Raw genomic sequence first — 17,067 nt, forward strand, 5'->3', positions numbered from 1 at the left:
TGCAGGTTGGTGGGACTAGGATAGAGTAGGAGTTCGGCACAGACTAGAAGGGCCAAGATGGCCTGTTTCCGTGCTGTAATTGTTATATGGTTATGTAGAAGGATATGGACCTATTGTGGACAGATGGAATCAGTGTAGATGGGCAACGGACGTGGTGGGCAGAAGAGCCTATTTCTGTGCTTTACGACTCTAACACCTGAGTGTTTAAGTGCAGCTCCTTCCCAGGGCACTTTCACATGTCACATAAAAACGAAAACGGAATTCCATTTTATTAAAGTAGATGAAGTTTTGGAATCCCTATGAAATACAAATTTGCATCAGATCAGTGCCAACTGAGTTTGTATGGACAACCAAAATGAGCACCTCACAATAGTGTCTCAAATAACACGCAGAAACCGTAGAAATCTAAAACAGCCATGAATTTGAATAAACCAGCAGGTGTGTTGAGTATGCAACCCACATCCTACTGTGCTCACAGAATGCCTCCAATTGCATATTGATAGCCCAAGGAAGCCAGTTACAGTTTATGGGTAATTATACATACATAATATTGCACTGGCAATTAACTAACAAGAGTAGTGTATATTTATGTAAGAAGGAAAAATTCTGATACCATGAGGAGAGCAAAGAATGGATAGTTCTTTAAAAAAAAGCCAGCATATATACTTACTGATTCCTGCTGCATTGGTTTAAGAATTCTTCCCGATTTACATTTTAGCAATGAAAAACAAATATTAAAAGTGGTGTAACAAAATTTATTGTCAAATTCTATATACACTCTCAATTTATGATAAGGCAAAGAAGTAAGAAGTCAAAACATTTACTGCCACAACAGTGGAGTTGATATTCTAACACCAAAAGAAAAGTTTAATCAATCTAGATGCTAGAAATCTGAAATAAAAACAGAAAATGTTTTTAAACACTCAGCAGGTCAGGAAACATTTGTGGAATGACAAACAATTATCATTTCAGGACTGTCTTTCCATCTGGGGGCATTAGCATCTTCCCTTTTTATTCCAACACTAACATTTGGCTTCTACAACTGACACAATCAAAACCTGGTTTTTAAGTAATGGAACATCTTCATTTTTTTAGGCCTTCTCTCAGATACTAAGTTTGCTCTTTGTTGTCAGTATATAACCAGGAGCACAGCTAAGAGCATCTCCGCCTCAGACGTTCCCATTCTTCAAGCCATGTCAGGCAGATTCTGATGCAACGGGTCAAAATTTGATAAAAGAACAATGATTATGAAAGTTCCACAGATTTAAGATCCAATAATGTCTACCATACCGCCTTTCTGTCATATATGTGATAGACAACTTTCTATGAACTGAGTGAGAGAGAATGATCAAACACTGTCCCTCTGCCAGGCAGCCAGTCTGTGTTGGAGCTGGTAACCAAGAACAAAATCAATAAGGACTCTGATGAAGATAGTTCTCTGGGAAATTGGCCACAATTGAAAAACTGAATACAAATAAAACCCAGGAAAAAAGAACACAAGATTTACCCACTTATATTAGTTTCATTTTTATATGACCTTGTCAATTGCCAGCTCTTTGGCTGAAGGACATGCTGCATCACCTGATCATGATGCATGCAAGGTCCTTTTCTACATTCTTGTATAGATAAGTCTTTTCAGTATAGTCTCAAACTAAAATCACTTGCACTTCTAGCACATAGCTGCTCCAAAAAAACTAAAAACTGTGCATGTTGTCTCTTCCATTCTGTGATGCCACAAATAAGTCTGAATGGAATAAAAAGACAAAATGCTCAACAAATTAGGCAGCATCTGTGGAGAGAGAAAGAAGTGAATTCTACTAAATAGTTTCAGCATCCGGAAATATCTTTCAACTTTTTCCTTTGGAACCGGATTTCAATTGGATCAAAACCTCTCTGCTTAGATCCAAAGAGTGCCCAGGCTGGTGTCTTTGCCATGTAATCTTCCGCAGAGAATATCTTGGTGCCGTTGCTCTCCTCAAAGTCTTTGGCGAGGCACTGAAATTGGTCATAGTCTACCCAAGTCCACCATTCTCCATTTAGTTTGAACTAAAAGAAAGAATAGCAGGAAAAAAATAAATACAAATATTCAGTTGAAAGAGAGTCCATACAAATCCTCAGAAAACTCAAAATACAATATTTTGAAATGGTGGTTAAATGATATCCGATAATAAGTTCCTGTTCATCACCAGAAAAATTTGCATCATTATCAATCCAAATCTTCAAATAAGTGCTGACCCAATACTGTTATTAAGTGAGATTTTAATTTAGTAGGAACATGTAGAGAAATAGGAGAAAACGTCTGCTTCTGAACAGGATAAAGAAATAATAACTTGCAATTTTATTATAACTTTAACAGCTGGAGGACAATGGAGTGATTTTAAAGTGCTGTCTTTGATATCATTTAGGCAAGCATTGCAGACAATTTTCAAACTTAAGTATGATAAGCAGCCACACAACCAATACAGTTAAAGCAGATTAACGTGGAAATATTGTCTAAATCACATGGCAAGCTCCCTGCTTTTTCTGAATAAGAACATGCACAGGAACACAAGAAATAAGAGTGATACCAGGCCATTTAGCCCCTTGAGCTTGCATCACCATTCAATAATAGCTCATCTCCTACCTCAACCACTATCAAAAGCTTGCTGACTATCCCCATATCCCTATTGTAATCTAATGGCCTCTCTTCTGAATGCTCACCATGACCAAGAATCCACATCCCAACAGGGTAAAGAATTCTAAAGCTACACCACCTTCTGTGTGATGAAGTATCTCTTCCTTTCAGTCCATTATAATCTACCATTTATTTTGAGTCCGTTGCCTCTAGTTCTAGACTCCTCAGCCAGGAAAATACACTTTCTGCACCTGTTGTTCCACAGAAGAATGTTTCACGTTTCAATAAAGTCACTTCTTATTCTTCCAAACCAACAGAAACAGAGACATGGTTCAATCAGTCTCTCTTTATATGACAAACTTGCCGTCCAGCAACCAGTTTGGCAAAAATTCATTGCGCTGTCTCTGTAGAAAATATATATTTTTTCAGCTGAGACCAAAACTGTATGCTTTATTCTTGTAATCAAACCCTCTTGCGATATAGCCAATACATATGCTGTTTTCCTTGTTCCCTGTTATACTTGTCGCTGCATGTTAGCTTTCAATGACTTGTGTACAAGGACATGAAGAACCATGAAGTATCAAAATTTCCCAAATTCCCACCTTTTAATTTCTCAGAATTTCTGACTTACACGGTGAGCAGTAGGGCACTGAGGAGTGTGGAAGAACAGAGAATAAAAATCCATAATTCCTTGAAAGTAGCATTACAGGTAGATAAGGTCATAAAGAGAGCTGATAGCACATTGGCCTTCATAAATCAAAGCACTGAGTAAAGGAGTTGGGATGTAATGTTGGAAGTATAGGATGTTGGTGAGGCCTAATGTGTGCAGTACTGGTCACATACCTACAGAAAAGATATCAATAAGATTGAAAGAGGGCAGAGAAAATTTACAAGGACGTTGCTAGGACTTAAGAACCTGAAGAATAGGGAAAGGTTTAATAGGTTAGGATTTCATTCCCTACAGCGCAGGAGAATGAGGGGAGATTTGATAGAAGTATAGAAAATTATGAGGGTATAGATAGGGTACATGCAAGTAGGCTTTTCCCACTTGGGCTGGGTGATACTACAACTAGAGGTCATGGGTTAAGGTTGAAAGGTAAAATGCACAAGGGAAATATGAGGGGGAACTTCACTCAGAGGGTGGTGAGAGGGCAGAATGGCCTGCCTGTGCAAATGGTGGATGTGGGTTTGATTTCAACACTTAAGAAAAATTTGGATAGATACATGGATGGGAGGGGCATGGAAGGCAGTGGCTTGAGTGCAGATTGACGTGACTAGGCAGATTAATATTTTGGCGTGCATTGAAAGCGCCGAAGAGCCTGTTTCTGTGTTGTAGTGTTCTGTGACTCCATGATTCTATTTAAAAGTCCTGCAAACATTTCTATTTTTAATCCACTAAAGGGATTAACTTCACTTTTCCTAGATTGTACTCCATCCACTAAGCTGTTGCCTGAAGATATAAAGAGGCTTCAAGGGGATATAGATAAGGCCACGGTAGCGTGATGGTTACCATAACACTATTACAGCACCAGCTACCTGGGTTCAATTCCACCACTATTTGTGGGAAGTTTGCCTCATTCACCCCGTGACCATGTGCATTTCCTCCAGGAGCCCAGTTTGCCTCCCACTGGGATTAGTATGTTAATTGGTCACATGTTGTAATTGGGCAGCGTAGGCTCATTGGGCTGTATCTGTAAATAAAAAGATATGGCTTGTTTATATCACCTCAAAGTCTCCTTACATTTGTGTTATCAATAAACTTAAAACATTACATATAATCCTTCAGCCAAATTAGTTAAAATAGATTATGAAGAATTGAGGCCCTGCAATACCCAATTTGTCAGAGCCTGCCAACACTATTATTTATTCCTACTCCACATTTTCTATCTGTTAACCAACTTACAAGTCATGATAGTATACCAACTTTATGTATGCTAACTTTCTAACTATTCATATCCCCACCTAATGGGACAGCTGGGACGGCATTTGAACGTCTCTTTTGAGAGACTGCACCTCCAACAATACTGTGGGGAGGCAGAGATCTTCAAATTGGGATTGACAAGGAGATGATGGAGTTAATAGATCATTATACATGTCCCAGATTACCAGCTGATGGTACAAAAAATAAGTGTACTAATATACTGGTTCATATTAATTAATAGCAATTAATGTTGTGTCCTTTGTATTAATCAGCATTAATCTCCTAAAAAGGATACAGCATTAATCACCCAGCAACCTGCTTAAGTATCTTGTCTTAAGTGAGAGTATAGCTTGATCTCTTGACCTTCTGACTTGGAGGCCAAAGTTCTATTATTGAGCCAAGGCTGCAAAATTATTGGGCAATTGGCCAATTAAATGCAAATCTCAAATGACTGGAAGAGCGATATGATGATATAAGCAATGTTCCCTTCTAGGTGTGTGCACACACAATTTGCTACTAGTGCACAAAGGGATTTAAACTGTGCACAAAAAGGATGCCACCCTCTACTTTGTTGGCACTTTAAGTATATTTCATCATCAGAAATAATGACATTTCTTTTTCTGGTTTCTGATGCAGCCGGTGTTGACAATGATTTGTGACAATGAAATGGTTTTTGAAGAAATTACTCAGTGCACATATGTTGCTGTCACTGGGCAAAAAACTGCACAGCACAAAATTTATGCTGGTCATTACAAATTATAGGGAACGTTGGAAGTGGGTGACTGTACAAATGACGCAGCTCATAAAAATGATCAGAATCAGATTTATTATCTCCAGCATGTGTCGTGAAATTTGTTAACATAGCAGCAGCTCAATGCAATACATAACATAGAAGAAAAAATTTTTTAAAAATAATGATAATAAATAAGTAAATCAATTACAGTATGCATATATCGTGCAAAAAAACAGAAATAATATATATTAAGAAGTGAGGTAGTGTTCAAGGGTTCAACGTCCATTTAGGAACTGGATGGCAGAGGAAAACAAGCTGTTCCTGAATCGCTGAGTGTGTGCCTTCAGGCTTCTGAACCTTCGACCTGATGGTAACAGTGAGAAGAGGGCATGCCCTGGGTGCTGGAAGCCCTTAATAATGGATACTGTCTTTCTGAGACACTGGTCCTTGAAGATGTCTTGGGTACTTTGTAGGCTAGTACCCAAGATGGAGCCCACTAAATTTACAACCCTCTGCAGCTTCTATTAGTCCTGTGCAGTAGCCCCCCATACCAGATAGTGATACAGCCTGTCAAAATATAGAAGTTTTTGAGTGTATTTGTTGACATGCCAAATCTCTTCAAACTCCTAATGAAGTATAGTCACTGTCTTGCCTTCTTTATAACTGTGTCGATATGTTGGGACCAGGTTAGGTCTTCAGAGATCTTGATACCCAGGAACTTGAAACTGCTCACTCTCTCCACTTCTGATCCCTCTATGAGGATTGGTATGTGTTCCTTCGTCTTACCATTCCTGAATTCCATAATTAGCTCTTTCATCCTACTGACGTTGAGTGCAAGGTTGCTGCTGCGACACCACTCCACTAGATAGCACATCTCACTCCTGTACGCTCTCGCGTCTCCATCTGAGATTCTACCAACAATGGTTGTATCATCAACAAAATTATAGATGGCATTTGAGCTATGCCTAGTCACACAGTCATGGGTATAGAAAGAGTAGAGCAGTGGGTTAAGCACACACCCAAGGTGCACCAGTGTTGATCATCAGCAAGGAGGACATATTATCACCATTCTACACAGATTGTGGTCTTCTGGTTAGGAAGCTGAGGATCCAATTGTAGAGGAAGGTACAGAGGCCCAGGTTCTGTAACTTCTCAATCAGGACTGTGGGAATGATAGTGTTGACTGCTGGGCTGTAGTCAATGAACAGCATCCTGACATAGGTGTTTACATTGTCCAGGTGATCTAAGGCAGTGTGAAGAGCCTTTGAGATTGCATCTGCAATTGACCCATTGGGGCGATAGGCACATTGCAATAAGTTCAGATCCTTGCTGAGGCAGATGTTCAGTCTAGTCATGACCAATCTCTCAAAGCATTTCATCACTGTAGATGTGAGTGCTACCGGGAGATAGTCATTAAGGCAGCTCACATTATTCTTCTTAGGCACTGGTATATTATTGCCTCTTTGAAGCAAGTGGGAACCTCCGCCCATAGCAGTGAGAGGTTGAAAATATCCTTGCATACTCCCGCCAGTTGGTTGGCACAAGTTTTCAAAGCAAGTGGGACCTTCCGCCTTACGAGGGTTCACCCTCTTTAAAGACAGCCTAACATCAGCCTCTGAGACAGAGATTGCAGGGTCACTGGTTGCACTGGGATCTTCACAGTTGTAGTTATATTATCCCTTTCAAAGAGGGCATAGAAGGTGTTGAGTTCATCTGGTAGTGGAGCATCACTGCCATTCATGCTATTGGGTTTCGCTTTGTAGGAAGCAATGTCTTGCAAACCCTGCCAGAGTTGTCGTACATCCAATGTTGCCTCCAACCTCATTCAAAATTGTCTCCTCATGCTTGAAGTAGCCCTCTGCAAATCATACCTGGTTTTCTGGTACAAACCTGGGTCGCCAGACTTGAATGCCACAGACGTGGCCTTCAGCAAACGACGTACCTTCTGGTTCATCCACAGCTTTTGGTTTGGGAATGTACAGTAAGTTTTCATGGGCACACACTCATCCACACAGATTTTAATGAAGTTGGTAACAACTGCAGCATACTCATCCAGATTTGAAGATGAATTCCTGAAAACAGTCCAATCCACCGATTCAAAGCAGTCCTGTAAGTGCTCCTGTGCTCCTCTTGTCCATACCTTCTTGGTCCTCACTACTGGTGCTGCAGTCTTCAGTCTCTGCCTATACTCAGGGAGTAGAAGCACAGCTAGGTGATCAGACTTCCTGAAGTGAGGATGTGGAATAGCATGGTAGGCATTCTTGATGGTGGTGTAACAGTGGGCAGTGTGTTGTTTCCTCTGGTATTGCAAGTGATCTGTTGATGGTAATTGCTTAGTGATTCTTTCAGACTGGCCTGGTTAAAATCCCCCAAGACGATGGTGAAGGCATTAGGGTGCGCTGTTTCGTGCATGTTGATCCCATTGCTCAGATCATCTAAAGCCTGATTGACACCATCTAAAGCCTGATTATAGTTTGGAGTAGTCATCCTTTAAGTTTTCCTCCAAAGGACCACAAACTTGTTGTAGAGTTTGGAGGCTTGTGTGCCTCAATGGCCCAGAGAGCTATGTTAGCTGGAGTCAGGATTTTATGCTTTGGCTCTTGGTAGGATCACCCATGCCAAACAAGTCAAAGGATACTGGCCAGACTAAAAGTGGTCCACCAGTCCTCCAGATTTGGTGGTTCAGCTCAACCCTGAATGGGAGAACAAAACTGTTACAGAAATAGCAATGAAGAAGCCTTCTACATCAAAGTGTAACAGTATTGCCGAGTCTCCACCTAGAACTTGTATGACTGACGGTAGTGAAAACCGAGCTACTGACATAATGACGGAAGCCCTGAACACCCCAGAGTTGGAAGAGCTTCACTGCTGCCCTAAACACAAGCAGCGTAATGGGCAGTAGTAGATCCTTTTAGCTTTGTAAATGAGAAATGATTAGTGAAAGGACAATTGGGCATCAGTCCATTAAATACGGCACTGGGATAACCATGGGAATTAAAGAATGGTTAACTAAAATCCAATCCAGGGAAACTGATGGAAGGCAATTGCAAAAAAATGAATGAACCACTGTGGAACTAGAGAATTATAAAATGGGAGCACCCACAGGAAAATGAACATTGTAACCTAATCAACACACACACACAAAATAATGCAAGAATTCAACAGGTCAGGCAGCATCTATGGAAAAGAATAAACAATTGATATTCTGGGCTGAGACCCTTCTACAGCATTGAAAAGGAAGGGGAAAGATGCCAGAATAAAAAGGTAGAGGGGAGGGGAAAAGTGGCTAGCTGGAAGGTGATAGGTAAAGACAGGTGGATGGGAAAGGGCAAGGGCTGAAGAAGAAATTTGATAGGGCAGGAGAGTGGACCACGGGAGAAAGAGCAAGAGGAGGGGACCCAGGAGGAAGTAATAGGCAGGTGAGAAGAAATGAAAAGTTGGAGTGTGGTTCTTTCTTCTCCAGCCCTTTACCTTTCCCACCCACCTGCCTTCGGCTATCACCTTCCAGCTAGTCTCCCCCCACCCACCTCTTTATTCTGGCTTCCTCCCCCTTCCTTCTCATCTTCCTGAGGAAGGGTCACAGTTCAAAACATCAACGGTTTATTTTTTTCCATAGTTGCTGTCTGACCTGCTGACTTCCTCCAGCATTTTTGTGCGTGTTGCTTAGGATTTCCAGCATCTGCAGACTTTCTTGTGATTATGGCATAATGTCTTCTGTTTGAGAAGGCAGATACAGGACAGGGGTGGGGAAGTTTGTGCAACATTTTCAACAAAATCCTGTATGTTCTTGAAAAGGGACAAAATTGATTGAACTGGAAAGAGAGGCAGATGTGCACGGTGTTTGGAGCTGGATCAGAATGAAAGGAGGTAAATAACAGGTCACAGCTGGTTTCAGTAAACATTAATGACTTGCATAGTTTGCCAAATAGTAGGACCAAGCTGTTCAAATACAAAAGGTTCAATGGACTGGGATAATAGGCTGATTAGTTTCAGATTTTTATTTATGAACAAATAAAAAACCTTAAAACTTACAATGGACAATGAACAGTTGCAAAATAAGCCAGTAGTACTTATTCTATATCAAATGCCAACAATTTGCAGGTACTGCCGGGTGCACAGAAGAGAAAGACTGGCCATGATTATTAAAAACGATCCATCTATTGGAGAAAGTGTAGCCAAAAGAAACTGAACTGAAAGCTGGGATTTAGCAGAAGAGGTTTAATTTGCTCACTGAAAATTATATTAATTGTATATCCTACATATATGGTATACCTATACTGCAGACTAGATTAGTTACCCTAACCTAGCCTGAAGCTTTAATAATCCATGTGATGAATTGTTAGTTATAGATTATGCATCTGTGCTGTGTGATAGCTTTCTATTTCCCATGGTCAGCTCATTTTAATAGTTAGTCATCTCTCTAAAGAACTGACCTTTTGGATGAGTCAGTTTAATATGAAAGTTGCTACTTTCTTTACCAAGCCTAATTTATAGAGCACATTTCTCATGGAATTCAACAGAGCAGTGCAAGCTTCCAAAAATTTATGAGTTTTCAGACTGAGTAGCTTTCTCGCTGAGCCCGTGCCAAGCTAATCTGACACAGGCACAACAGGACCACTAAAATAAAAGGGAGAAATCAGCTGTCAGTCTGCAAAGTTTCATGCTTAACATAATTACATTGTCTGAATGCTTTTAATCATTTTAGGTGTGTATGTGTAATATATACTTAGTCTTCTGGCTTTTAAAGTAGTTTTTTAAAAATATTATTATTTCAAATGGCCCTGGGTGATTTTCAAAACTTGTGAATGTCAAAAGATGCCTGCAAGCATTTGTGACATGACAGCTATAACAGTCAGTGAGCCAGTGGGCTGCTGGGCAGGGCCACGCCAATTGTCAAAGCCATTCTATCCATACAGACAGTTCATTGCCCTGGCCCCTGTGAAGAGCTATCCAATTCTCCCAGTAAAACTGTACCCTGGGCTGCCATTCACCTCACGACAACAGAGGATCTGCCTCAATCCATCCACTGAACATTGCCAAAAATGGTATGGAAGCGAATCTCCTAAGTTTCAGACAAACTTTCTTACTGACTTGCTTTCACTGTAATTGGTTCTTGTAATTACTTCAGGTAACCAGGTGACTTGATCTTCAAATGAATATCCAGAGGACATGGGCACAAAGAAGAAAGGCTCAAGTGTGAATAGATATTAAAATAAAGTTGTCAATTCTTAAAGCTGGGACAGGGTAGTTGAAAGGCATTGTTAAAAAAAGGCAAGCAAATTTTAAAAAACTGCTGAGAGAACTTTATTTATTAGCATGCAGTGTGGAGTAGGCCTTTCCGACCCTTTGAGCCACGTCACCCAGCAAACCCCCAGTCTCACCCGAGCCTAATCATGGGACAATTTACAACGACCAATTAACCTCCAGCTCTATTTCTATTTTTAATATCTCTATTTGTCCCTTTCAAGGTTCTTTTGAAGACCCTGATCTGGAGTCACACGCTGACTACGGCTCCTTGCGGGAATGGGACCCGCTCTCAGGGTTTCATGACTGGCCGTTATTGGGCACACCAAGGGCGCAACCTAAGAACTTCGCTCGGCTTTGGAGGTCCGAAATTTCATGGCTCTGGAGATGGGGGCGGGGCGGGGGGTTGGTGGTCGGAGGTTGGTGTCTGGGAGGAGAACGGTGTGTCGTGGGAGTTGGAAGATCTAAGGATGAGTGCCTGGAGATCTGAGATCTTTGGGCAGAGAGCTTGGAAAAACAAAGCAATGGACTTTTAATATCGCAAACCAGCGGGTCGTTTGTTATGTCCCCCGTCTTGCTGTGAAACAGAGACACCTCTTTCTCCCTTATTGGGGGGGGGGGGAGAGAGAGAGAGGGGAGAGAGAGAGAGAGAGAGAGAGAGAGAGAGAGAGAGAGAGAGAGAGACTGTGGTATGTCGAATAGCAGGCGAATGAGTCGTCTTTGGAGTACTGCAAGTCTATGTCTTTGCTGTTGCTTTGCTGCACCTTGAGTGCTCGGTGGTAGGTGCCGATGCTTTTTTTTTTGCTGGTGGGGGGAGGGGGATCATTGCTTGCTGTCGCTTACACGTGGGGGGGAGGAGAGCTGGGGGGGTACTTCGGGGTTCTAACATTTAACTGTCATTCATTCTTTGGGGGCACTCCTCCGTTTTTGTGGATGGTAGCAAAGAAAAGGCATTTCAGGATGTATATAGACCATAAGACCATAAGACAAAGGAGCAGAAGTAGGCCATTCGGCCCATCGAGTCTGCTCCGCCATTTTATCATGAGCTGATCCATTTTCTCCTATTTAGTCCCACTCCCCCGCCTTCTCACCATAACCTTTGATGCCTTGGCTACTCAGATACCAATCAATCTCTGCCTTAAATACACCCAATGACTTGGCCTCCACTGCTGCCCGTGGCAACAAATTCCAGAGATTCACCACCCTCTGACTAAAAAAATTTCTTCGCATTTCTGTTCTGAATGGGCGCCCCTCAATCCTTAAGTCATGCCCTCTCGTACTAGACTCCCGCATCATGGGAAACAACTTTGCCACATCCACTCTGTCCATGCCTTTTAACATTCGAAATGTTTCTATGAGGTCCCCCCTCACTCTTCTAAGCTCCAAGGAATACAGTCCAAGAGCGGACAAACGTTCCTCATATGTTAACCCTCTCATTCCCGGAATCATTCTAGTGAATCTTCTCTGTACCTTCTCCAACGTCAGCACATCCTTTCTAAAATAAGGAGACCAAAACTGCCCACAATACTCCAAGTGAGGTCTCACCAGCGCCTTATAGAGCCTCAACATCACATCCCTGCTCCTATACTCTATTCCTCTAGAAATTAATGCCAACATTGCATTCGCCTTCTTCACTACTGACTCAACCTGGAGGTTAACTTTAAGGGTATCCTGTACAAGGACTCCCAAGTCCCGTTGCATCTCAGAACTTTAAATTCTTTCCCCATTTAAATAATAGTCTGCCCATTTATTTTTTCTGCCAAAGTGTATAACCATACACTTTCCAACATTGTATTTCATTTGTCACTTCTCTGCCCATTCTTCCAATCTATCCAAGTCTCTCTGCAGATTCTCCGTTTCCTCAGCACTACCGGCCCCTCCACCTATCTTCGTATCATCAGCAAACTTAGCCACAAAGCCATCTATTCCATAATGCAAATCGTTGATGTACAATGTAAAAAGAAGCGGCCCCAACACTGATCCCTGTGGAACACCACTGGTAACCGGCAGCCAACCAGAATAGGATCCCTTTATTCCCACTCTCTGTTTCCTGCCAATCAGCCAACGTATCCACGTATGTAACTTTCCCATAATTCCATGGGCTCTTATCTTGTTCAGTAGCCTCATGTGTGGCACCTTGTCAAAGGCCTTCTGAAAATCCAAATATACAACATCTCCTGCATCTCCCTTGTCTAGCCTACTGGTAATTTCCTCAAAAAATTGTAATAGGTTTGTCAGGCAGGATTTTCCTTTAAGGAATCCATGCTGAGTTCTGCCTATCTTGTCATATGCCTCCAGGTACTCTGATATACATTTCTCTGACATTGAATGTACCTTTGAAACCTGCAAACGGGTACATCCTTAGACTGTTGCAGGAAACCAGGAATACCCATTGGAAGCCCATGAGATCGTGTGGAGAATGTACAAACTCCTTACAGGTAGTGGCGGATATTGAACTGGGTCACTGGTACTGTAAAGCGTGCTAACCACTACACTACTGTGCCATCCCAACTTAGCAGGTGAAGCTGCATCTCTGGAGGGAAAGAGATAGCAAAGTTTTGGATCAATACGGTCCTGATGCAAATCTCCACTTGAAACAATGACCATCCCTTTGCCTCCATTGATGCTGTCTGGCCTACTGAGTTGTTCCAGTTGTTAATTTTTTTTTTTTGCCCCAACATCTGCAGACTCAATTAAAAACAACACTCGAGCATAAGATCGAGCATGCAAGTTACAGGGAAGAAAATGGATACTTATTTTAATCTGATAAATGTGATAACAGTGTGTAACAATGCAACTGTTTTCGTTGTTACATCAGATTGTTGAACAACAGCAGTTCCATTCGATTAATTTTGACAGTTAACCTTTAACAACTGGCCAAAAAAATCTATTAGTTTTAACGACATTATTATTTGTAGAGGAGTCTGTAAATAGATTTTCAAGCATGGATATTCACCAGACATTATTTTGAAAAGAATTCAAATATAGATCATCCATAAGAATCAGGGAGTGGCCAATAAGAGAATAAGATGTTGAATTTATTAACTCTCTGAATTATTGTCTGAGAGATCACTCATCACAATCATGATAAATTTGTGTTCCATTTGTTCCATATGTGCCATTTTAGATAGAAAAATCTTCAGAAATCTGTATTGAGCCACCTTTCAAATTTTGCAATATCTCAGGACAAATATAGTCATAGTCATACTTTATTGATCCTGGGGGAAATTGGTTTTCGTTATAGTTGCTCCATAAATAATAAATAGTAATAGAACCATAAATAGTTAAATAGTAATATCTAAATTATGCCAGGAAATTATGAAATAAGTCCAGGACCAGCCTATTGGCTCAGGGTGTCTGACCCTCCAAGGGAGGAGTTGTAAAGTTTGATGGCCACAGGCAGGAATGACTTCCTATGACACTCAGTGCTGCATCTCGGTGGAATGAGTCTCTGGCTGAATGTACTCCTGTGCCCACCCAGTACATTATGTAGTGGATGGGAGACATTGACCAAGATGGCATGCAACTTAGACAGCATCCTCTTTTCAGACACCACCGTGAGAGAGTCCAGTTCCATCCCCACATCATCACTGGCCTTACGAATGAGTTTGTTGATCCTGTTGGTGTCTGCCACCCTCAGCTTGCTGCCCCAGCACACAACAGCAAACATGATAGCACTGACCACCACATACTCGTAGAACATCCTCAGCATCGTCCGGCAGATGTTAAAGGACCTCAGTCTCCTCAGGAAATAGAGACGGCTCTGACCCTTCTTGTCGACAGCCTCAGTGTTCTTTGACCAGTCCAGTTTATTGTCAATTTGTATCCCCAGGTATTTGTAATCCTCCACCATGTCCACACTGACCCCCTGGATGGAAACAGGGGTCACCAGTACCTTGGCTCTCCTCAGGTCTACCACCAGCTCCTTAGCCTTTTTCACATTAAGCTGCAGATAATTCTGCTCACACCATGTGACAAAGTTTCCTACCGTAGCCCTGTACTCAGCCTCATCTCCCTTGCTGATGCATCCAACTATGGCAGAGTCATCTGAAAACTTCTGGAGATGACAAGACTCTGTGCAGTAGTTGAAGTCCGAGGTGTAAATGGTGAAGAGAAAGGGAGACAAGACAGTCCCCTGTGGAGCCCAGTGTTGCTGATCACTCTGTCGGACACACAGTGTTGCAAGCACACGTACTGTGGTCTGCCAGTCAGGCGATCAAGAATCCATGATACCAGGGAAGCATCCACCTGCATCGCTGTCAGCTTCTCCCCCAGCAGAGCAGGGCAAGTATTATGAATGCTACATTAAACCTGATCAGATTTAAATCAATGGCGAAGGAACATTGCCTGTTTGGTTTGCTTTTTGCAGATATATAGCTGCCAATATGAATTTTTGATAATGTCATGGCAGTTTTGAAAGCATACACAGTTTATTTTGTATAGTATTACATTCTGCATATTGATCACCCCAAAATAAATCTATCCCCTCCATCTTTTACTCTAACTTGATAAATAAAAGATGTTATCCATCAACACTTCTCACGAGAGCAGCTCATTAAATGAGGAATTCAATTTTATTGCCTTTAAAGAGAAGAAATCTAATAAGGAATATGCAACTTAATTAAATCTTTCTGGCTATCAAAAATAATTGCCAATGCCATTATATCTACCTATTAAGGGATTTGTTAAATGCATTAAATTTTATTGCTTCTTTACCTTCAAAATAGCTGTGAACTGACTGGTAAAAACATCTGTCACAGGTTCAATGGATTTCAGTACCCTAATTTACTGAAAGCAATACAGCCCCTTTAAAATAGTATTTACATTACCTGATATTTTGAAGGAATGCACAAAGTGGCGATAATTATGAATGTAAATGGTGGTAGGAAAAAGTAACTTTGATACTGAAGAAAGTCAAAATGAAATTCAGGAGAGATGAACTGATATCACCTAATTTCAGTATCAACCAAAGTAAAAACTGAAAGTGAAGATGAAATGTAATGTAATCAGGTATACAGAGGCAGGAGAATCTGTACAATTGGACAGGGAGTAGAGGTATAATCAAATTCCAATTTTAAAAGTCTTTCATTCTGTCTTTATTCCATGAATTTTATTTTTTTTTCTTTTTGTGCATAAGGGATAAAAGAGGAAGAAAATTATTAGAATTAAATTAAATACAATCACAATTAAGAAGGAAATGCCACACTTGCAAACAGAAACCTTCAGCAGGAGAGAAGTTTGACATTAGACACCTGCTATCACTAAGAAACCTATACATAAATTGATAGTCCTATACTTTATATGGCAAGTTCAAAGAGTCATAAATGATATAACACAAGAAGCTGCTGAGCTCTTCATGCCCGTACAAATGGATCAGGTTCACCCTCTTGTTCTTTCTGCATTGTCCTGAATCTACCTACCCATTCAACAATTATTCAATTCTTTTCTGGATGCAGCAAATAATATCCTCTCAGCCAATGTATTCTGGATCATCACAACTCACTGACAGAACAAAGCATCTAACAGAAGATGTTTCTCATTACTTATCAAAACTATTAATGATCTTGATTTCCTCTATCAAATCTCTTTTTTCAATATTTCTGCTCTAACAAAAGCAATCCCAGTTTTACAATCTAATTTCACACAAACAAGGAGCAAGTGTAGGCCACCTGGCCCCTGAAGACAGTTAATAAGATCATGTGGATGACTTGACTGCAATTTCAATGCTGCAATTCCTTTCGTGCACAGTAACTTTTAATCCCTTGCTCACCAAGAATTTATCAATCTCTAAAACAAATACTTTCACCTCATTGATTTCTTAAATGAGTACTGATTTTTAAATAGCGATCCCTAATTCTATTATTTGCCCACAAAAATAAACATCCTCTCCACATCGACGCTAGTAAGACCCCTCTGATCTTATTTGTTTCAATGAAATCTTCTCTCACTTTTCTAAACTTCAAACAGAAACTTAGCCTGTCCAAACTTCCCTCTTGAGGCAACACTGTCCATTCCAGGCATTAGTCAATTAAACTTTCCCTGAACTGCTCACAATGCATCACCATCTTTCTCTAAACAAGGAGACCAATTATGTACACAATCCTCCAGATGTAGTCTCACCAATGCTTTGTATAACTGAAACATAACCGTCTTACATTGGTATTCAATTCCCTGACAAACAGCTATAATGTTCTGTTAGCTTTTCCAATTACCTACTGCAACCTTCAGCTTTTTGCAAATCATGCACTGGATACTGGATCCCACTGCTCTGTGTCATTTATATAGCACATTCTTTCCACGCAACCTGACTAAATAAACCATTTCATATTTTCCTGCAGTATATTCCATTTACCATATCTTTACCTACTCACTTAATGTGCCTACTTGTCCATATCCCTTTCACATTCCAGCACCTTCTCTCTTAGATTTTTTAATGTGTTTTTCTAGTCCCTTGAAATATGCAACACAGTACAGATTACTATAGCACGGACTATGTTATATTTTTCTAACCCTTTTCCTCTATTATCCAGGTAATCTTTTATCTAGACCAATATA

The 17,067-nt window shown here is 40.8% G+C and overlaps 1 protein-coding gene across 2 annotated transcripts in view; it reads right to left on the reverse strand.

The window, feature by feature from the left end:
* Nucleotides 1-766: 766 nt before the first annotated feature.
* tyw1 (tRNA-yW synthesizing protein 1 homolog (S. cerevisiae)) overlaps nt 767-17,067 on the reverse strand; it is a 204,278-nt gene continuing 187,977 nt past the window's right edge. For both annotated transcript variants that reach the window (XM_072243119.1, XM_072243121.1), the window contains one exon: nt 767-2,046. In XM_072243119.1, the coding sequence (XP_072099220.1) occupies nt 1,828-2,046 (219 nt within the window). In that variant the 3' untranslated portion in view covers nt 767-1,827. The remainder of the gene's footprint in view (nt 2,047-17,067) is intronic.

This window comes from Mobula birostris, chromosome 25, assembly GCF_030028105.1.
Source record: "Mobula birostris isolate sMobBir1 chromosome 25, sMobBir1.hap1, whole genome shotgun sequence".
In the NCBI taxonomy this organism is placed as follows: Eukaryota; Metazoa; Chordata; class Chondrichthyes; order Myliobatiformes; family Myliobatidae; genus Mobula; species Mobula birostris.